Genomic DNA, 22,145 nt, shown 5'->3' with positions numbered 1-22,145 from the left:
CCACTGGTGGTAACTATCAAACTTTTGTCTGCAGCCCAAATGTCTCTGATTTATTTATTTATTTATTTATTTTGAGGCAGAGTCTCACTCTGTTGCCCGGGCTAGAGTGCCGAGGCATCAGCCTAGCTCACAGCAACCTCAAACTCAAGCAACCTCCTGGGCTCAAGCGATCCTCCTGCCTCAGCCTCCCAAGTAGCTGGGACTACAGGCATGCGCCACCATGCCCAGCTAATTTTTTCTATATATTTTTAGTTGTCCAGATAATTTCTTTCTATTTTTAGTAGAGACGGGGTCTCGCCCTTGCTCAGGCTGGTCTCAAACTCCTGAGCTCAAACGATCCGCCCGCCTCGGCCTCCCAGAGTGCTAGGATTACAGGCATGAGCCACCACTCCAGGCCTTCTCTGAACTCTTAATTTTGCTTATGGAAATGCCTACCTAACATCTTTACCTGGATGTCTCAGGGATTGCAAACTTAACATGCAGAAAACAGAAGTTGTGATTCCCAGCAGCCCTTCCCCCCAAAAAGCCTTGTTCTCCAATCTGCCCTGTATCACAATGCAGTCAGCCCTCCGTATCCATGGGTTCTGCATCCATGGATTCAATCAACCGGGGATCAAAAATATCCTGGAGAAAAAAGGGCAGTTTCACCTGTACTAAATAGATATATACTTTTTTTTCCTTGTCATTACTCCCTAAACAATACAGTATGACAACTATTACATAGCATTTACATTGTATTAGGTATTATAAATAATCTAGAAATGATTTAAAGTATATGGGAGGATGTGAGTAAGTTATATGCAAACACCACACCATTTTATATAAGGGACTTAAGCATCCTCAGACTTTGGTACCCTCAGGGGTCCTGGAACGAATCCCCTACAGATACCCAGGGATGACTGTACATGGCAACACCATTCATCACCCCAGAAGTAAAAGCCAGCAATCTTGATTCTTCACATTCTTCCTTTCCAAGCATGTTCACACTTGTGTATGCACATACACATGGTCTACCAAGTCCTGTCAGTTTTTCCTCCAGGGCATGTTGTGTATCCTTCCCTTCTTTCCATGACATCTACTGGACTCTCGTCGTAACTGACATCTATGCTTCTACTTTGTCCCATCATACCAACTTCCTCCTCCAGATAGCAACTGGAGATAGTTTTTTTAAGAGACAAGGTCTTGCTCTGTCACCCAGGCTGGAGTGCAGTGGTATGATCATAGCTCACAGCAACCTCAAACTCCTGGGCTCAGGCACTCCTCCCACCTCAGCCTCCCCAGTAGCTGGGACTACAGGTACACACCATCACACCCAGCAGAAGATATCTTTTAATAAAGCAAATCATACTTTTAAGTGAAATATGGCAGATTATCATGCATGTTTACCTCCATTCACTTGCTACCCTACTAAAATGCCAATAAAGAATTTAAAAGGATGTATTTACCCACAAAACAATAAAAATAAGGAAGGGAACAAGATCAAATATTTCAATAAATATTTGGAAGATAGAAAGTGAATAGAGTAGGAACCAACTCAACAGAGCAGAGGAATTTAGACCTATGTGCCTGCCAAGGAAAAATACATATGAAAAGTGAGCAAATGTATCCCACAGAACTAATGAGAGTCTCCGCTGGGGCTGGTAGAGGATCAGGGTTCAGTGATGAAACAGAGGATTGGTTAGGAGTCTGAGTATAGAGCAGGGGGTCAACTACCTCACTGCTTGCCCCCTGACCCCTCAAATGGCTATACCTTTCACCTAACCCCCAGAGGGCCTGGGTTCAGGGACAACAAGCAGAGGAGAGGAGAGGAGAGGAATGAGGCAGAGGCTAGAAATGGCAAATTTTATATTTTACATATTTATAATTTCTAATACAACTTTATATTTTATATTCTACTCTACGGGATCATCCACTTGCCTCTTCAGCCCAGCTCCCAAAATGTAACCAGGTCATAAAAGATTGCCAGGCAATCTTCTCCAGGAAAAAAGTATACAGATCTAGGGGGGTAGGAGAGGTGATGGTAGAGAACTCTACATGATGAAATCTGGGGAGTCATGAAATAAGCAGCTCCCCACCTAATCACCCACGGTAAAGACAACTGATCCTGCTCACACCTGCAGAGCTTGAAATCAGCTTTTTAATGTATCATTCTTTACATATAAAAACAGTCAAGGATCACCAGATACTTGATAAAAGCTTCCAACATGTAGGTGACTCAAACAAAATACAGAATCAATATTACGCCCAACATGTCGACAGAAATCCCAAAAAGAAACATCAGGAAAAAAATGGCAGAGATAAAATTATTAAAGAAATTTTACCCAAAATTGCCCCCAAACCAAAAGGAATATCTATGCATCTAGTACACAGCAGAATGAATGAAACAAGACTCACACCAAGATATGGCATCATAAAATTTCATAGATAAAAAGTTCCTAAGTAATCCCAAAGAGAATAAATGGTTCATGTGCAGAAGAACAGAAGTCAAAACAAAATACAACTCAATAGCAACACTGGATGCCAGAAGAAATCTTTTAAAATTCTAAGAGGAAATTATTTCAAACTAGAATTTAATACATAAGCCAGACATGCAGGAGGGTGGAATAAAGATATTTTCAGACACACAAGGACCAAAACATTATATCTCATGCAGTGAAGATAGAAGTTAATAGAAGTTGTGCTTCAGCAAACCAAAGAGTAAATCAAGAAAGAAGATGACTGAGATTCAAGAAACTAGGGGATCCAACACAGGAGAACAATGGCAATTATTAATTTCTAGACCTGCCTCACAAGGACAGAGTAAAACAGAACTATAGGAGGGAAGGAAGGAAGGAATTGATAGATTATTTAATGTGCCTGAATGTGTGAAGAAAAAAGAGAAATTTTATACTTTCTTCAAGTATCTGGGGTGAATTAGCAATAAGTACATAAAAATAAAGCAAATAAAGAGAGGACAATTACTAACTTAAAAATATACATATACACATTTTATATATATATGTACATACATATATATGTGCTACATTTGGCTTAGCAATAAGACAAAATCATCTAAATATTGACTACCTAATCACTACAAAAAATATAATTATCCTGGGGATATACAGAGAGAGCACAAGCCCGTGTGTATGGTGTACGTGTGAGTGTGTGTACTAGGGGCAGAGGAGGATAAAACAGATCCACAATTTCTTATCTAAAATTTCAAAGTACAAAAATCTTTTCATTAGCAACAAATGCATTTAACAGCAAAACCTGACCTGAACTTACATGAGCAATACATCTCTTTATATCATCACACTTAGTATGACTACATGTTTTGCTGCAGAAGTATTAGCATATTTGATCACAAGCTAGTGCCCAAAACTATATTACTGATCAAACCAGGGGTATCATGTAATATATGGTACAAATGTACCATGCTACTTTTCTAGAATCCAAAAATTCCTGATTTCTTACCCCAAAGTTCTCAGATAAGGGACTACGCATGGGTAATCAACTACCATATCAGGAAGACTTCAAATATACTGAAGTTAATAAAGAAACAGCTGCATAAGCATGTTACTTAGAAATATCACCAAAATAAAGAGTTGTGTTTCATTACCTCGGAGTGGGACAAATGATTGTGGTTCTTCAATAAAGATATTTCCATATTATTTTAAGTTATAAACATGATTACTTTGCTAAAAATAAAAGTTAGTTATTACAAAAAAGGAAAGCAGGTCTCATCACTAAATTCCTAAAATTCTTCCTAAGATAACAGAGAAATTCTAGACTTCTTAAGATGGCGTTGTGGAACCTGGCCTCCACTTACCTCTCTGCCATCATTTTGTATCACTCTCCCTCCCTCTGCTCTCGATGACTTTCAGTCATTTCCTAGAACCCCTAACATCTTTACTACCTAAGGACTTTTGAGTTTGCTGTACCTCTTCGGGAACATTCTTCCCTAGCTCTTTGCATAGCTAGCTCCTTCTCATCCTTCTGGTGTCATCTCTCCCAAAAAGAGCTTTCTTGACCATTCCAGTAAGTCCCCAGTCATTCTTTATCTCATCATCCTAGATTTGAAAACATAAACCTTTTTAAACTAAAGAACAAAACTAAAAACAAGTCCCTTCTGCTAACCAACACCCCACCACCACTGCCACCTAAAGAACAGGTTGCCCTTTCAGATAGAGTCTCAGAGTACCAGAAGCCTTTCCTCGTAGCCTCTACTATACCATATCTACTTCTGAGTGGTTCCCTGCCTGGTCTGTGCCTTGCCCAGAGGGATGTGAGATTTCAGAGAAGGAACTAATTTGCTCACTATTCTTCCTCAGACTCTAATAGAAAACTGATTGGCATATGGAAGACAAATATTTGTTGAATTAATGAACAAACAAAATCAGTAACCAAATATACATGAAGTACTTTTGCAAATCAACAATAAAAACCCATCAGAGGCCGGGCGCGGTGGCTCACGCCTGTAATCCTAGCACTCTGGGAGGCCGAGGCGGGTGGATCGCTCGAGGTCAGGAGTTCGAGACCAGCCTGAGCAAGAGTGAGACCCCGTCTCTACTAAAAATAGAAAGAAATTATATGGACAACTAAAATATATATATATACAAAAAATTAGCCGGGCATGGTGGCGCATGCCTGTAGTCCCAGCTACTCGGGAGGCTGAGGCAGTAGGATCGCTTAAGTCCAGGAGTTTGAGGTTGCTGTTAGCTAGGCTGACGCCACGGCACTCACTCTAGCCCGGGCAACAAAGCGAGACTCTGTCTCAAAAAAAAAAAAAAAAAAAAAAAAAAAAACCATCAGAAAACTATAAAAATGTATATAAATGGCCAATAAGCATAAAAGTTGTTCAATCTTGCAAATAAAAGAAATATAATCTAAAACTTTCTAGATTTTTTTGCCAATCAGATTGGCAAAGATTTTTAAAAATAATCATGCCCAGTATTTGTTTAATCACTTGCTCAGTCACACTGTGTGTGTTCTTTCATCGATTTGAGCTATGCCAACTCAGCACTGGTGAAGGTATGAGGAATATCATACTCTTGTGGAAAAGTACCTAGTGTTTAATTTTTCAGGAAAACCACCTGAAAATAAGTAGCAAAATCTTTAAAATAGCCTCACACTCTAACCCACTAATCCTTTCTTTTGCATTGTATTACTATCTAAGAAAATAGAATAAGTGAATGAGACATGAGTAATTAACAGAATTGTTAGTAATAAAATATATTGGCAGGGTATGGTGGCTGACTCCTATAATCCTAGTACTCTGGGAGCCCAAGGTGGGAGGATCAATTCAACTCAGGAGTTCAAGACCAGCCTGAACAAGAACGAGACCCCTTGTCTCTACTAAAAATAGAAAAAATTAGCTGGGCATGGTGGTATGCCTGTAATCCCAGCTACTAGGGAGGCTGAGGCAGAAGGATGGCTCGAGCCTAGGAGTTTGAGGTTGCTGTGAGCCAAGCTGACGCCGCAGCACTCTAGCCCAGGCAACAGAGCGAGACTGTCTCAAAAACAATAATAATAATAATAAAAATATTGAGGAATAATTTATATTTTCATCAGTAAAGGACTGGTAAAAATACATTGTGTTTAATATAATATTTGGCCATTAAAATTAAAGATGTATATATTAAACATATAAAGATGACTAACAATGACTTTCATAAACTAAAACCAGTTACAAGAGTATTTTAAAGTCAATTACCACTTTTAAAAAAATATACAAATATTTGCACATATACTTTTTGTTTTTTGGAAACAGGATCTTATTCTATTGTCCTGGCTAGAGTGCAGAGGTGTCATCATTTAACTCAATACAACCTCAAACTCCTGAGCTTAAATCATCCTCCCGCCTCAGAAGTCCCAAGTAGCTGGGACTACAGGCATATGCCACCATGCCCAGCTAATTTTCTATTTTTGTAGAAATGGGGTCTCGCTATGTTGCATAGGCTACTTGCATTCCTGGCCTCAAAGTGATCCTCCCACCTGGGCCTCCCAAACTGCTAAGATTACAGGCATAAGCCACTGCACCCAGCCTGCACACATACCTTTTTTAAATGTAAAAACATTAGTCATGCACCACATAATGACATTTCAGTCAATGATGAACCACATATGTGACAGTGGTTCCATAAGATTATATCATGCTCTTTTTACTGTACCTTAGTTCTACATTTAGATATGTTTAGATACACAAATACCTACCATTGTATTACAATTGCCTATAGTATTCAGTATAGTACATGCCATATAGTTTGTAGTCTAGGAGCACTAAGGTATACCATCTAGGCACTCTATAAAGTTCACACAATGACAAAAATCACCTAATGACACATTTCTCACAACATATCCCCATTATTAAGAGATGCATAATGATATACACTAAAAAGTTAATGATTTTCTCTGTGTCAGTATTACAGAAAATTTTAAACTTTTTTATGTACTTTTTGCAATTGTCAAAATTTTAAATAATGACCAGTTAAGTATTTTATCATCAGGACGAAGCAAGCAATTTCCAGCTTAAATTAAAATTTTAAAAGGCAGTTCAAGCTTTTTGGTCTCTGTGTAACCCTCACACAGCCCCCCAGAGTTAGAAACAGCTCCTCAGGGCCAAGGTCGTATGTCATTGGTACCCCTGGAGGTGTACACAAGGACTGCTCAGTGTTTCCCATTCGCCCTTTAAAAAGTTCTATGACAGGCCGGGCGCGGCGGCTCACGCCTGTAATCCTAGCACTCTGGGAGGCCGAGGTGGGCGGATCGTTTGAGTTCAGGAGTTTGAGACCGGCCTGAGCAAGAGCGAGACCCCATCTCTACTAAAAATAGAAAGAAATTATATGGACAGCTAAAAATATATATAGAAAAAATTAGCCGGGCATGGTGGTGCATGCCTGTAGTCCCAGCTACTCGGGAGGCTGAGACAGGAGGATCGCTTGAGCTCAGGAGTTTGAGGTTGCTGTGAGCTAGGCTGACGCCACGGCACTCACTCTAGCCTGGGCAACAGAGTGAGACTCTGTCTCAAAAAAAAAAAAAAAAGTTCTATGACAGTGTTTGCCACACTATAGTGTGATTCCTTATATACACGTCATCTCCTCAACAAAGACTGAGAAGCCCCTGACAATCCACCTAGTATTGAATGCGCAGAATACAATGCCCCCATACACCCTTTAAATAAAAACAGCCACTACAAAATGTATCTGTTTCAAAAATACAGATTTGTCAATGGTATATTTTCATAAGGCTGGGTATGAGATAGGAACAGGAGATGATGATACTAGGATGTTCAGATTTACCATGGTAAATGAGTTTTGTTTAACAAAAAAGCTTGCCTTCTGAGAGTACACAGTGGTTGCATAAGTAGTAGAGAAAGAGTGTTATAAAAATGAGAACTCTAACATAAATAAAAAGTAGCATTTACAAAGAGTATAGTAGTTTCGCTGAAACATTTCTATAGTTTCCTAAAATTTGACATCTGTATTAAATACTAGGTTCCTGGAAATAATACCACAATCATAAGTATATTCTCTAAACTTAATACTGGTATCCATGAATGTAGTGATATAATACAAGTACTAGGAAAGATAAACATTCTTATACATGGCTTGATGAATGTGCATACACACATAAGCACATGCAAATATACATTCTCCTACTTCCAGGTTAATGTAACCTACCTGATTCACAAGTTCAGGAATGCCCAAAGCTCTGTCAATTTCTTCCAGGCCTGTGGCATCTGTGTTGCTCAGAAGAGTGTGCAGCTGGTCCAATAATGCTCTTTCATCACTCTGGCCTTCCAGGTTAGAAGGTGGCCCAACAAGATCTTCTAGGGAATTCCTAAGAATGGGCCTAGAAAGAGACTTGAAATCAATTTCAATGGTGCTTTCTCTCTTTTAAAAAACGATAATAGATCACAGAACTATGAACAGTATTTTTAAAGAACCATAACGCACATACAAGTACAAATAATAAACTGAGTAGTAGAAAAATATGAATGGCATCAATTTATATTTAAGGTACACAATTTTAAAACTTCACCAGGTCATTTTAGACCATCATATATAGCTGACACCCCCAATCCCAGCACCAAAATCTAACTGTCGAATCTCAGGCATTTGGGGGATAGCAGAGATTTGGGGAGGAGGGATGGAAAGGATGAGAGAGGGTATTCTTTTCAAGACAATAATGTGCATGAGTAGTAGTTATATTACTTAAAAATTGGGGAAATCAAAAGAAAAAGGAGAAGGATAGGAATGTTGAGCTATCATGATTTGAGTCTTGAGAAATGTCAAAATCACTGTTTTACTTGGCCCACACAGCTCACATTGGCAAGTGTAATATAATGCAAATCACACACACACCCACAGCAAGTTGCTACAATTCTCCAACACATAAAATGGCATGAAGTTAAGACATTTATCCTGCATCAGAAAAGTTCTGTGAACTTGAAACTGTTTCTCTACTGAGTAGAGAAGCATTCAAGTTAATAACTCATGTAGTTACACAGCTGTCTATTCAATAGATTGGTTTACTTTTTCTTTGCATAATTTATTGTAGAATTTGGGTTAGATTTGACAATGACAGCGGCCTCTTGCATGCAAATAAGTTACTAAGCTAAATAAAAATAAAATACAGACTTAATCCACAAATTTTTCTTTTACAAAAATTTTTAAAGGTGCTATAGTTCACTTCCACCATCATCACTGAAATGTTTTAAATAACTTTAGAAAAGAATTGCCCAAACCTTTAAAATAAATTTTCTGGAAAACTGAGACTTACCCTCTGACCAACATTTATAAAACCATTGAAACACATACTTATCTTGTCAAACTGGTGCTAGTCTATCCCCTCTTGTCATGAAATTAACATTACAAAAACCAATCATCTCACAGACAGGCTCTCAGAGGTTTGACCACTGACTGGTCCTGACAGCTGAACAATAGAGTTCTATCTCCTCCCTCTCCTGTGAATACCACTGCTTGCTGCCTCAGCCTCATTTTTACACACCATTATCCAAGAAATAACCAGATGGTAACCAGGTAACTCAATCATAGGGAATTTTTCTCATTCTCTTTCAGGTTTGTTCCTATGCTCTCTTTTCTAGATAACCCAAAGCTAAGATTTTCTACAGAGTCACAAGACACAGCCCCACCTATTTTGAGTCCCGTGAGGACCTTGTTCCATAGACAACATGCCATCTGGCCAGGAACCTGCTTGGTTAGATGCTGCTGTTTGGCCATAGGGATTGACCCCCATTCCCATGGGAATCTCACCATGCCCTGAGGGAGCAAAAAGAAAACATAAATTTTCAAATAAGCCAACAGCAAAAAGTTACTCTGAAACACATATTTTCACTTTTTATGAAGGGGATACTTACTCATTTGAAGCAGCTGCTGCTGCTGCTGCTGCTGCTGCTGCTGCTGCTGCAACATTGGTCTCGCACCTGGTATGCTATTAGACCGAAGAGGCAAGGTAGGCATAGAGCCACCCATTGCAGGTCTGGGTAAAGAAGCATTATAATCTCCTCCTGGTCTTCCCATGGAGTTTGAATTCATAGGTTCCATTCTGCTGGCCTTCGAGTTTGGTAAGCCCCAGTCTTCTGTGGAAGGAGTCTGATTCAAAGTCACATTTCTATTTGGTCCCCCTAAAACAGGTAGAAATGATAAGGTCTTTTCCATATTATAATGAAATCCTTCTTATATAGGTACAGCCATTATACATAACATTAGCCAGGACAGAAGAGCACTTTGTCAACATAAGAATAGGGCTGACCACCTGTGGAGACCTTTCAAAAGGCCCCTATTACCACAGATTCATTACAGGTTAGAAAATATCTTAGACCAAAAAACTCTAGTTTACAGACAGGGGCCGGGATGAGTGTGTAGCTGACTGGTCTGTTCCTGGGTCCTGTCACCCGTGATACATCGGCGCTGCTATGGCAGAACCGCAGTCTGTGTCCAGCAGCCTCACAGACAAGGCCGCCCTCAATTGCTGCTCCAATGTGGACCCCAGCACCAAAGATTTTCTATTGCAGCAGACCATGCGACAAATTAAGGATCCTAAGAAGTCACTGGATTTTTATACTAGAGTTCTTGGAATGACACTACTCTGAAAATTAGATTTTCCTACTATGAAATTTTCACTCTATTTCTTGGCTTCTGGAGGATAAAAATGACATCCCCAAAGATAAAGAAGAAAAAGTAGCATAGGTATTCTCCAGAAAAGCTACACTTGAGATGACATACAACTGGGACACTGAAGATAATGAGACCCAGAGTTCCCACAGTGGCAACTGAGACTTTTGCGGATTTGGTCACATTGCAATTGCTGTTCCTGGCGTACACGGTGCTTGTAAAAGATCTAAAGAACTGGGAGTCAAATTTGTGAAGAAACCTGATGATGGAAAAATGAAAGTCCTGGCATTTATTCAAGATCCTGATGGCTACTGGAATGAAATTTTGAATCCTAACAAAATGGCAACTATTATTTAGTGCTGTGAGAATGCTCCTTTGAGATTTCAGTGAAGACAGATTAAGAAAGAAAACAATGTGATTCAAGACATTCAGAGAGCAGAAGCATCTAGGACTGATGGATCACTGCTGCAATTCAAATTATTCTTTTTTTTTTTTTTTTTTTTTTTTTGAGACAGAGTCTCACTCTGTTGCCCAGGCTAGAGTGAGTGCCGTGGCATCAGCCTAGCTCACAGCAACCTCAAACTCCTGAGCTCAAGCGATCCTCCTGTCTCAGCCTCCCGAGTAGCTGGGACTACAGGCATGCGCCACCATGCCCGGCTAATTTTTTCTATATATATTTTTAGCTGTCCATATAATTTCTTTCTATTTTTAGTAGAGATGGGGTCTCGCTCTTGCTCAGGCCGGTCTCAAACTCCTGAACTCAAACGATCCGCCCACCTCGGCCTCCCAGAGTGCTAGGATTACAGGCGTGAGCCACCGCGCCCGGCCTTCAAATTATTCTTAAATCCATTTCCCTTTCCTATTTCACCTGGGATTTTTTCACCTAACTGTTCAGTCATTCTGGTTCTAAAGTAATATTTTATCTTATGTCCTTCAAAATAGTTGTGTAACTTTACTTTTTAGTTAATAACTAGAACAATTCCCTTCAGAGGCTGTATTTATTTGCCTTCTTCTATCTCCTAAATAATATTTCTCTTCAAGTAAAAAAGAAAAAAAGTTTACATAAGGAAGGATAAAATAAATGAAGGATACTCATGGAAGAAGTATTATATTAAGGTTATTCAAGAACTTATTACTTACTCCCAATTACTTAAATGGCTTTAAGTATTTTAAATTTGCTTTTCCCAAAAGAAATTATCATAAATACTAATTAGAAATAACATACCCATATTGGAGCCATAATTTTCCTGACTATCCATCATTCTTGGATTCCCACCCAACATGGGTTGCTTTGGTAACACGGGGAAAGCACTAATATTCTTTACTGGAGGACTGGAGCCAACAGAAACAGGACTGTCTAGAGACACTGTTCGGTTATATGGAGGGCGAATGGACTGCACAGACTGTGGACTTCTCAAACCTGCTGAAAACACAGAAGCATAATACATAAATATCTCCTGATGATTCAACACATAATCAAGTACAAGACATAAACACCACCCCTCCCCACCCAAGAATGTCTTTTTCTTTACAAAATAAACACTAAGCCAAAAAAAAAAAAGCCTCACATTCCAAAGAAAGTAGAAACAACAATCTCAGTATTGGCTGAAGTATTAGGCACTCTTCACTCTTCTGTAGCCTGATATGGTCATTAATATTCTGCTTCGCTTAATACTGAAAATTTTACCAGTGTTTCAAACTTCTGGAAGTTCTTCCATATGTGTACATATTAAGTATATTTATTATAAGTTTATAATAAATATAACCAGGTAAGTTGCTTTCTAATCAACCAAGAAATAAAATGTAAAATTTCCTCCTAACCTTTTTTTTCTTTTTCCAATCTACTTGATTTATCTGACTATCTACTTCAGTTTAGGAAATAGTGCCACTGAAAATTAATAACCACCATTTTGGATAATTGTGAATTACTCCTTCTCAATTGATACACACAACATACTCTTGTAAAATTGATGAATAAGTAAACGCACAGCAAAAAGACAGAGGTTAGATAAGAACCAGCAAACACCAAAGAAGAAAACTCTCATGATTAATTGAGGAAATTACATAAGCACCAAAGAACAGGTTTTAGTCTATAGCTTTGTTTGCTTGTTAATCCAGTTCTTTGTGGCGAGAAAATATGCCCTAGTACTTACTACTTATCTGGAATAATCAAAGATGAACATTTGCCTGTAAGTGCCACGACTGCTGGCATATTAGTTACAACAGGGAAATTTTTTAATAATTCTTAAGAAACAGGAAAATGTCCAAGAAGTTTTTTAAAACACATACATTATAAATTAGTATAGGAAAGTGAGAGGCAGAGTACATATTCTGAAGTTGCAAAATCTATACATATTTGGTCTTAGGGTAAGAGTGCATACCAGTGTGAAGAAAAGTTTCAAAGGCAGCAAGAACAAAACCTAGTTCTTTCTTACCCAGTGAATTACCTCCTTGAAACATTTGTTGCTTGGTCCCCAGATGACTACCATTTGTGGATATGGAATTATTGTAAAAGTCAGAACTCGTCAGATCACCAAGAATAGCATCTAGATTATCCAAGTCTCCAGATCCCTAAAAATAAAATTTTAAAACTTAACCTGTGTACATAATTAGATAGGTAATAAGCATATTCATCAGAAGAAAATATATGAAATGGATAATAATAAAATACAATAATTACCTGAAATGACAATGCCCAACTTAAAGGCTGGTTTATTATGACTCCCACCCCTAATCTTCCTCCTTAAAAGTAAGAACAGTTTAAACTACTGAGAATAAATCACCAGATTTAGTCCTTTCAAAGGGGCGTTTTTTTTTTTAATTTACACTAGACATTTAATTCTCAAACCATAGGATATTGTTGAGCTAACATCAATCACTAGCAATGCACTGATCATTAGCTGACAGAGATGTCTGCATGTATGCACGCATACCTTCTGAAAACAAGTGTGATTAATAATATAAGAGACAAGATATTCATGGGTATGCTCTAAAAAAGGGCTTTTGGGACAGGGCACAGTGACTCACACCTGTAATCCTAGCACTCTGGGAGGCCAAGGCAGGAGGATCACTTGAGCTCAGGAGTTCAAGACCAGCCTGAGCAAGAGCAAGACCCCGTCTCTACTAAAAATGGAAAAAATTAGCCAAGCGTGGTGGTATGTGCCCCTAGTCCCAATTACTTTGGGAGGCTAAGGCAGAAAGATCACTTGAGCCCAGGAGTTTAAGTTGCAGTGAATTCATGATCACACCACTGCACCCTAGCTGGGGAGACCGGGCGAGCCTCTCTCTCAAAAATAAAAAGCAGGGGTGGGAGCTTTGGTCAAAAAATTTTGCCAGGCCAGGTGTAGTGGCTGATGCCTATAATGCTAGCACTCTGGGAGGCCAAGACAGGAGGATTGCTTGGAGACCACCCTGAGCAAGGGCAAGACCCTGTCTCTACTAAAAATAGAAAAATTAGCCAGTGTCATGGCATATGCCTATAGTCCCAGCTGCTTGGAAGGCTGAGGCAGGAGCATCGCTTGAGCACGGGAGTTTGAGGATGCAGTTAGCTATGATGACAACACTGTACTCTACCCAGGGCAACAGAGTGAAACTCTGTCTCAAATAAAAAAAAATTTGCCAAACACTAGGTTAAACAAAGTTAAGCCCATATTCTATCATAACTTTAAGACTTCTCCAAGCCTTTCATTTGCTCAGGTGCATATTAACATCTCCTAGAATAGTGTTTCTCAAGCAAAGTTTGGGAAACACTTAAATACGATGTCATCTTGTACATGAAACTTGATTTTTTTGGTAAAAATCAAAATTATGTTACTTAATACAAGTGTTTTTCCTGATTACTTCTACCATATCCTTAACAACCCAATCTACTTATTCCAACAATAAACACCTCCATGAACAAAATTTCACATTGTTACTAAAGAGTTGCAGTCACATTTTAAAACATACACATCTGATATTTCTAAATTGCATCATAATATACTTTACTAATACCCAAAAGAATAAGAAAACAAAAGCTCAAGACTTAAAACTTTCATTAAATAAGCCTAAAATGAAGGACAAGAATTTGTGTGTTAAAAGAAAATCAAAAGAATTTGCATATAACACATCATCTAATACAGGAACAAAATGATGAAACACAATGACTACGCTGGAATATACAGAAAACAAATTACCTCTTCACTTGTTTCTGTCTTAATTTTAGGGTCTTTCTCTTGACTTGAGCTAGGAACGGTGGAGCTGCTACACTGACCCATTTTACTATCCATTCCTTCCACTTGGGGCTGTAGTTCTTTAGAAAGTGTATCACTAGGATCATCCCTGTCCAGTAGATATCTAAGAAGTGCATTATTCTCCTTCTTCTTAGGACTTAGCTGCTCCTGCTTGACATTTCCTTCCCCACAAGAAGTTGTACTGCTAGTATCTTTCCCAGTGGCTTCTGCAGTAATCTTGGCTACTTCAGCTGGCGAATTCCCATTCTGCAGCAACTTGTGCAAAATCCGGTGCTTCTCCTGCAACAGTGACCCATGCACGTTGGATGTGGAGGACACTCCACCAGATGTTGAAGAGGAGACTCCAGAGGGGCTGGTGACACTGATGGAAGAGTCTTTACCACTTGAATCCAGTGGGGAATTGGTCAAGGAGGAATGACCCCGGTCATCAGAAGAACAGGTAAGTAACTGTAGTAATTTTTTATGACCTTTGCTTTCCAAAGGACCCCTTTGATTCTCCGACCCTTCAACACTACTCTCCTTACTTTCTTTGTCACTGAGGTGATCTCTGCTATTTGACTGACACATTGAACTCTCCACTGGATTTTGGTCACAATATAAGCCTAGGGGACTCTTAGAATCCTGACTGCTTACTTTACTTGGTTGGGTTATATTCATATTGGGAGAGTTATCCAATTTGGGGCCTGGTGATGACAGAGTAGATAAAAGAGAAGTCCCCACGCCCTCACTGATGGCTTGCAGAGCACTGAGAGAGCTGCTGGAATAGTTGTGGCTCCCAGTATTACCAGAAGATCCCATGGGAGAGTGAACACCTAGATTTGGAAAAAAGTTAGGAAAAGAATTAGACTACCGAACACCATAACAAAACAACACTTAATTCTCCAAAGTTTATTATAAAACGAATTAACTTCAAAAGAATTACAGCAGTATGGAAAGAAAAGAATTACTTGAAAAAAAAGAAAAGGAAATGCCAATATAAATACCTGCAACAGGAGAAAACTGATGTGAAGCCATCTTTGGACTCCCTCGATTACGAGGAGAAATCATGATATTCTGCTGGTTGGAGCCAAGACCAGGACTCCCATGTGGGGGACTACTCATGCTGAGCCCAAAGCTGTTGTTCTGGTAGGAAGATGGTGACTGCATGCCTGGCCCAGGAGTCAGTGAAGCTATGTTACTGGAGCCCCCATACCTAGTTCCACTCATCTGCCCTGTGGCATTGGGATCTGCCATGCCATAGGCCCTGTTGCTTAGCATCTGTAAGCCTTGGTTTGGCGACATGCTCATGCCACCTACTGAATTACTGCATCCAGCTGCAGGAGGTCTAATGCCTTGTCCAACAGGATTTGGGTTTGGTCTATACCCATTTTGTTCTCTGCAAAAAAAAACAAAACATGAAACTTTTACTTAAAAATTACAGGCATGCATTTAAGCCCTGAATCACAGATTTAAAAAAAGGAAAAAAAATATATAAAGTAATTACCTAGGAACTTAACTTCTTAGGTACCATTCCAATACCTAGTGATAATTCCAATCTAGATATTGATCAATTATTAACCTAACAACATTTTTTTTAATAAGCCACAGAAACTAAATGAGTAACACCACCATGGTAGAGTGAGGGACCAATAGCTATGCTAAATGGAATCCTAGCTGAACTTTACTAGAGCTGCCTCATATCTAGGGATTAACATGGAGGTACCTGCAAATTACTCAAAATAGTTAATGGGCGAGTATCTTTAATGAGTTTCCTATTTACCATTATCAACATCAATAGTTACTATGTTTTTTTGTTTTTGAAAATGAGACAGGGTCTAGCTCTGTCACTCAGGCTGGAGTGCAGCAGTATGATCATAGCTCACTGCAGCCTCGAACTCCTGGGCTCAAGCTAGCCTCCTGCCTCAGCCTCCCAAGTAGCTGTGACTACAGGTGTGCACCACTATTCCTGGCTAATTTTTTACTTTTATTTATTTATTTATTTATTTATTTTAAGCTATGTTTGGCTATGTTTCCCAGGCCAGTCTCAAACTCGTGGCCTCAAGCGATCCTCCCACCTTAGCCTCCCAAATTGCTGGAATTACAGGCGTGAACCAATGCACCCAGACACCATCCTTTAAAGTATGCCTTCACATTTTAAATTCAGTCCCTATAGCTATACATCATTAGAAATAAAAGGTAATCGAGATAATCAGATTTTATATGTCCTTTTATCCACTAGCCCCCCCCATCTCCCAGCTTGCCCATAAAGTAATTATTTAAGAAATACTCACTTCCATATAAAAATAAAACCTTAAAGAAAACACAACAGAATCTAGCCATCTACCTCCCTGTTTTTCTTCATTACATTTCTCCTCCCCTCTTTTCAAGGGCCTCGTTTATGTAACCATTTTTTTTTTCATTTTTCCCTTTTTTATTTTAACAATAAAGCATTTTGAGAACACTGTTACATTTAATATGAGACTATACAGTAATCTATCATTACCTCTGAAGAAAGTGAGTTGAGACAAAGCCATGACGATCATTTGTTACGGGATTTCGGAAGAGTTTGCTTTTTGTTTGTGCGGTCACTATAGTTCCATCAGCCAACGAGAATCGATACAATGGGGTTTCTGCATGGCCATGGATATAAGCTGTTGAAGAAAATATCCCATTACTAGTAACTACAATCAGCAAAACAAATACATATAGGGAAGGAGAGGAAAGAAATACACTTCAAGTACAACTTTTTAATAAAGACTAGACCTGCACCAAAATTATAAACAGGCTAAAATAAGAACGCTCAGGAATTATTCTACTATCCCACACCAACAAAACAACTATAGTCGTGCGTATAGTTTGTGCTTTATAGCTGTAGTCCCCAACTCCTGGGCCACAGACTGGTACCGGTCTGTGGCCTGTTAGGAACTGGGCCGCACAGCAGGAGGTGAGCAGCGAGCAAAGCTTCATCTGTATTTACAGCCAGTCCCCATCACTCGCATCACTGCCTGAGCTCTCCTCCTGTCAGATCAGTGGAGACATTAGATTCTTACAGGAACTCGCACTCTACTGTAAACAGCGAATGCAAGGGATCTAGGTTGCACACTCCTTATGACAATATAACGCCTGATGATCTGAGGTGGTGATGCTAGCACTGGGGAGTGGCTGCAAATACAGATTATCATTAGCAGAGAAGTTTGACTGCACAATAAATGTAATGCACTTGAATCATCCCGAATCCACCCCCTTCCCCCACTCCACTGCCCACTAGTCTGTGGAAAAACTGTCTTCCATGAAACCAGTTCCTGGTGCCAAAAAGATTGGGGACCACTGCTTTATAGCATATCAAACACGATCACAAACAAGATCAAGAATCAACCCCAAAGCCAGGCACAGTGGTACATGCCTGTAGTTCCAGCTCCATGGGAAGCTGAGGGGGTAGGACTGCTTAAGCCCAGGAATTTGAGTTCCAGCCTGGGCAACACAGCAAGACCCCCATCTCTAAAAAATTAAAAAATAAAAACAACACAAAATTCTTTACCTTCTTGATAGTGACGTTTCTGGGACCATGACTGCCCATCATTAAGACTAAAAAATCTTTGAATACACCTTCGGATTATATCTTCAAAGCCAGGCCTCATGGATGATCTCAGTGAATTTGTATCTATATTGACAACCTTTCCTATTAAACAGAAAATAAAATAAAAATTTAAAACTAGCCCACAAGTATTTATTGGCTGCCTACACATGGCTTAGCACTGAAAAATAAAAGATACTAAATCTTTGCTCCACCTTCTCTAATCCAAATTTCTACTATATCCAGAACTTTTCTCCTTAAGGACACAGTGCTGGCAGGATTCTCTGACATTTACAAGTTCTGCTGTGGGGTACAATAACATAGTTGGTCTTTGTCCAGGTTCCTGGCACCGAGTTCCCACCTAAAATCCTCAGAAATTCCTGAGTAAAAAAGTATCTTTTAGTTATTCACAGTCTCTTTCCTTTGTGAAAACACCTGTGTTTATGCTAATGAGGTTACTCAAGGTGGGGCTCCTAGGTCATGTCAGGATGGGGATGGTCACCACAAAGACCAAGTGATTGAAGGATTAGAATTTTCAGCCCTACCCCCTGATGGGTGGGGGTGGGGCGCCTGAAGATTAAACTTTATAAAAACTCTTTTTGGGATTCACACCAATTGGGTATTGGACAGAGGTCGGGGCTGGGTGGAAGGGATGGGTGTATACCTACTTGATGAGTGCAATGCGCACTGCCTGGGGAATGGACACGTTTGAAGTTCTCTCTGGGGGGGATGGGGTGGGGGGAGGGGAGGAGTGCACACCTATATGATGAGAGTGATGTGCACTGTCTAGGAAATGGACACAACTAAAGCTCAGACTCGGGGGGATGGGGAGGCATGGGCAATGTATATAGCCTGATCTTTTGTACCCCCTTAATGAGCTGAAAAACAAACAAAAAATAAAAATAAAAATAAAAATAAAAAAAAACAAAAACTCTTGAACAAGAGCTTTGATGAGCTTCCCAGTTGGTGAACACACTGGGTCCTACGAGGGCTGCAAGCCCAGAGAGGGCACAGAAATTCCAAGCCCCATTCCCACTGGCCAATACCTTGCCCTATACACCTTCCACCTGGCTATTTCCAAGTTGTATCTTCCATAATAAACCAGTACACATGAGTAAAGTGTTTCCCTGATTTCTTGAGTCATTCCAGCAAATCATCAAACCTGAGGAGGGTCATGCCTGACTTATAGTCAGTCGATCAGAAGCACAGCAGCCCCAGACTTGCAATTGGCATCTGAAGTGCAGGCAATCTTATGGGATTGAGCCCTTCAACTTGTAGGACCTGATGCTAACTCCAGATAGACAGTATCAGAACTGAAATTGTAGGACACCCAGCTGGTGTGAGAGAACTGGTCAGTATAGAAAAAAATCCACACATCTGGTGTCAGAAGTGGTATGTGAGTATAGAGAAACAGTGCTTTCCCAGATGAAGTACAGAATATGACTGTATCACACAACTCATTTTACTTTCTGAACATATAGAATATAACATGCCCAGATAACCTTAAGCTCATTTCTATTTAAAGGAAAAAAAATAAAATATAGGAGTAAAACTGTTTATCTGAAGATATTCTGTCCCTGCAATTATAAAGCAAGAAAAAACACTTGCCTAAACAGCTGACAATGATAATTTTTTGCATCCGAGAGGTGATCACATTTTTGTACACTTAAAACCTAAACTGCGAGGGTTAACCAAATACTCATTTCCATAATTCTGGAAGTTTCTGACTACTTTTGCTTAATATTAAATAAGCTGAAGGCCAGGCATGGTGGCTCACACCTGTAATCCCAACACTTTGGGAGGTTGAGGTGGGAGGATCACTTGAGGCCAAGGGTTCTAGATCAGCCTGAGCAACATAACAAGACCCCCGTCTCTGCAAAAAGTTTAAAAAATTAGCCAGGTGCGGTAGTGGGCACCTGTAGTCCCAACTACTTGGGAGGCAAAGGTGGGAGGATCACTCGAGCCTGAGTCTGAGGTTGCAGTGAGCTATGGTGACACTGCTGCACTCTAACCTAGGCAACAGAGCAAGACCCTGTTTCCAAAAAAAAAAGACATTGGAGACACCAAATATATATACTCCAAAATGCTACAAAGTTAAAGAAGGTTGCATGAAGGTAAGTGGTCCTTAAAAACTGGTTAGGTCTTTTCACTCTGAGCAGCACCAGGGTGGTTGGCAAGCACAAGAGCCTCATAAAAAGTGGCAGAAAGGGAGCTAGGAAGAAAGTGGTTAATCCATTTCCTAAAAAAGATTGGTATGATGTGAAGGTATTAGCTATGTTCAACTGAAAACATACTGGTCAAAAGAGCTCAAATAACCAAAATTGCATCTGATAGCCGCAAGAACTGTTTTTGAAGTGAACCCTGCTAATCTGTAGAATGATGACGTTGCATTTAGAAAATTCAAATTAGTTATTGAGGATGTCCGGGGCAAAAACTGTGTGACCAACTTCCATGGCATGGAATTTGCCCGGAACAAAATGTGCTCCAAGGTGAAAAATGGCAGACTATGAAGCTCCTGTTGACATCAAAACTACCAATAGTTATCTGTTTTGTCTGTTCTGTGTAGATTTTACTAAAAAGTGCAATACTCCAATCCAGGCAACCTCTTATGCTCAGCACCAACAGGTCTGCTAGATCCCAAAGACAGAAATTAGGACCCAAGAGGTACAGACAAATGACTTGAAAGAAATGTCAATAAACTCATTCGAGACAGATTGGGAAAGACATTTTAAAAAGAAAGCTTGTTGATCTATTTATCCTCTCCATGACATGTTCATTAGAAAAGTAAAAATACTGAGGAAAACCAAGTTTGAATTGGGAAAACTCATGGAGCTTCACAGTGAAAAGTCGTTCTAGAAAAGCTACTGGGGATGAAAAAGGCACTAATGTTGAATGAGCTGATGGAGATAAGCCACCAGCCCAAAAATCTGTTTAAATTCAGACTTTTAATAGTGACAAAAAATCTTATTAGTAAATTTAAAAAATGACTGTGGAAGGGACAAATGCATTCCAGAAAGAGTAAACACCTGTGTACCAGTGTCCAAAATAGGGAAGATCTGTCCTCAACTGCCTTTCCTGAGCTTAGCCCTGAGCCACATGACAAACTCAAAATAGATATTCAGAAAAAGTATGTTGAATGAAACATATCAAGGACAGAGGATAAAATCTCTCCAGACACTAAGAGAGGACTGAGTGCAACAAACCTCCTATAAAATAATGGATAGCAAGTGGAAGGCACCAACTGTAACTATGGTAAGCCAAATCTCAGTCTTAAATGATGTCAACCAGACAAAAGCATTTGATTTTTCTTGCTTGGTAATTTCTAACTTTTATAATAAACATGTATTGCTTTAATATAATAAGGGAAAATACTAAAGAAATAATTTTTAAAGATGCTACTTGCTAAACTGCTTGAAGATGTTTTATTTCATATTTTCGGTAACAAATGTTACTGTTATTTAGGAGAAAATTAAAACTGCCAAATCTTAAGAGGTGTAGAGAAAGACATACTCCAAAAGGATCACATAACACATAAAAATTGCTGTCACCATGTTTATCTGAAAGTGAATAAATATAGAGAAAACTTTCTAGTATAAAGTAATATCTATCAGTGTAAACAGATTGTATTTTCAATTGTCAAATAGCTTTTCGCTAATCTTTTTTCATCTGTGAAAATTAATCTCAGCTTCAAAACAGGTGACTGAACCTGGCATAAAATGGTTGAATGTGAAAATAGCTAATTTTCACAGTAAGATATTATAGATGTATGTGTATGTTACATATACATATTATATATATATATACACATACCTATTAACAGCTATATAGCTATGTTTTATGTTTATTTAAACCTATTCCATTCTTATCAACTCACTTATTGAGGGTCCACATTGTGAGTAAAAATTCTAGTGCTATACAAAGCAAGAGGACAAATTTTTTTCAGTAGAGACAGGGTCTCACTTGACCAGGCTGGTTTCAAACCCCTGGTCTCAAGGGATCCTCCTGTCTCGGCCTCTCAAAGTGCTGGGATTACAGGCATGAGCCACCATGCCCGGCCAGTACAGGCTTTTTAAAATTAGATGCAAATTCTCTTATTAGCCATGATCTTGGACAATAACCCAACCTCTGTTTCCTCATCTCTGAGATAGAGCATATATGACAAACCCTTGACATCACCATTTACAGTTAGATGACCACAAATGTAACCCTGAAGGTAAATATAAATAATATTGTCACCACAAT

The 22,145-nt window shown here is 39.2% G+C and overlaps 1 protein-coding gene and 2 pseudogenes across 2 annotated transcripts in view; 2 read left to right on the top strand and 1 right to left on the bottom strand.

Moving 5' to 3' along the window:
* Positions 1-22,145, bottom strand: part of NCOA3 (nuclear receptor coactivator 3) — a 133,234-nt gene that overhangs the window by 7,702 nt on the left and 103,387 nt on the right. Inside the window, exons 9-17 of one of the 2 annotated variants that reach the window (XM_069495587.1) lie at positions 17,868-18,008; positions 16,833-16,980; positions 15,334-15,725; positions 14,294-15,162; positions 12,554-12,689; positions 11,344-11,538; positions 9,362-9,628; positions 9,137-9,263; positions 7,662-7,833 (exon numbers count right to left, since the gene is read on the bottom strand). In XM_069495587.1, the coding sequence (XP_069351688.1) occupies positions 7,662-7,833; positions 9,137-9,263; positions 9,362-9,628; positions 11,344-11,538; positions 12,554-12,689; positions 14,294-15,162; positions 15,334-15,725; positions 16,833-16,980; positions 17,868-18,008 (2,447 nt within the window). Of the gene's footprint in view, positions 1-7,661; positions 7,834-9,136; positions 9,264-9,361; positions 9,629-11,343; positions 11,542-12,553; positions 12,690-14,293; positions 15,163-15,333; positions 15,726-16,832; positions 16,981-17,867; positions 18,009-22,145 lie in introns of both variants that reach the window. The other variant, XM_069495589.1, reaches the window with a different exon arrangement.
* Positions 9,920-10,499, top strand: LOC138401014 (lactoylglutathione lyase pseudogene; annotated as a pseudogene).
* LOC138401115 (small ribosomal subunit protein eS1-like) lies at positions 18,854-20,651 on the top strand (annotated as a pseudogene).

This window comes from Eulemur rufifrons, chromosome 20, assembly GCF_041146395.1.
Source record: "Eulemur rufifrons isolate Redbay chromosome 20, OSU_ERuf_1, whole genome shotgun sequence".
Lineage (NCBI taxonomy): Eukaryota > Metazoa > Chordata > Mammalia > Primates > Lemuridae > Eulemur > Eulemur rufifrons.
The sequence above is the reverse complement of the archived record's forward strand: the minus strand, read 5'-3'. Positions and strand labels throughout refer to the sequence as shown.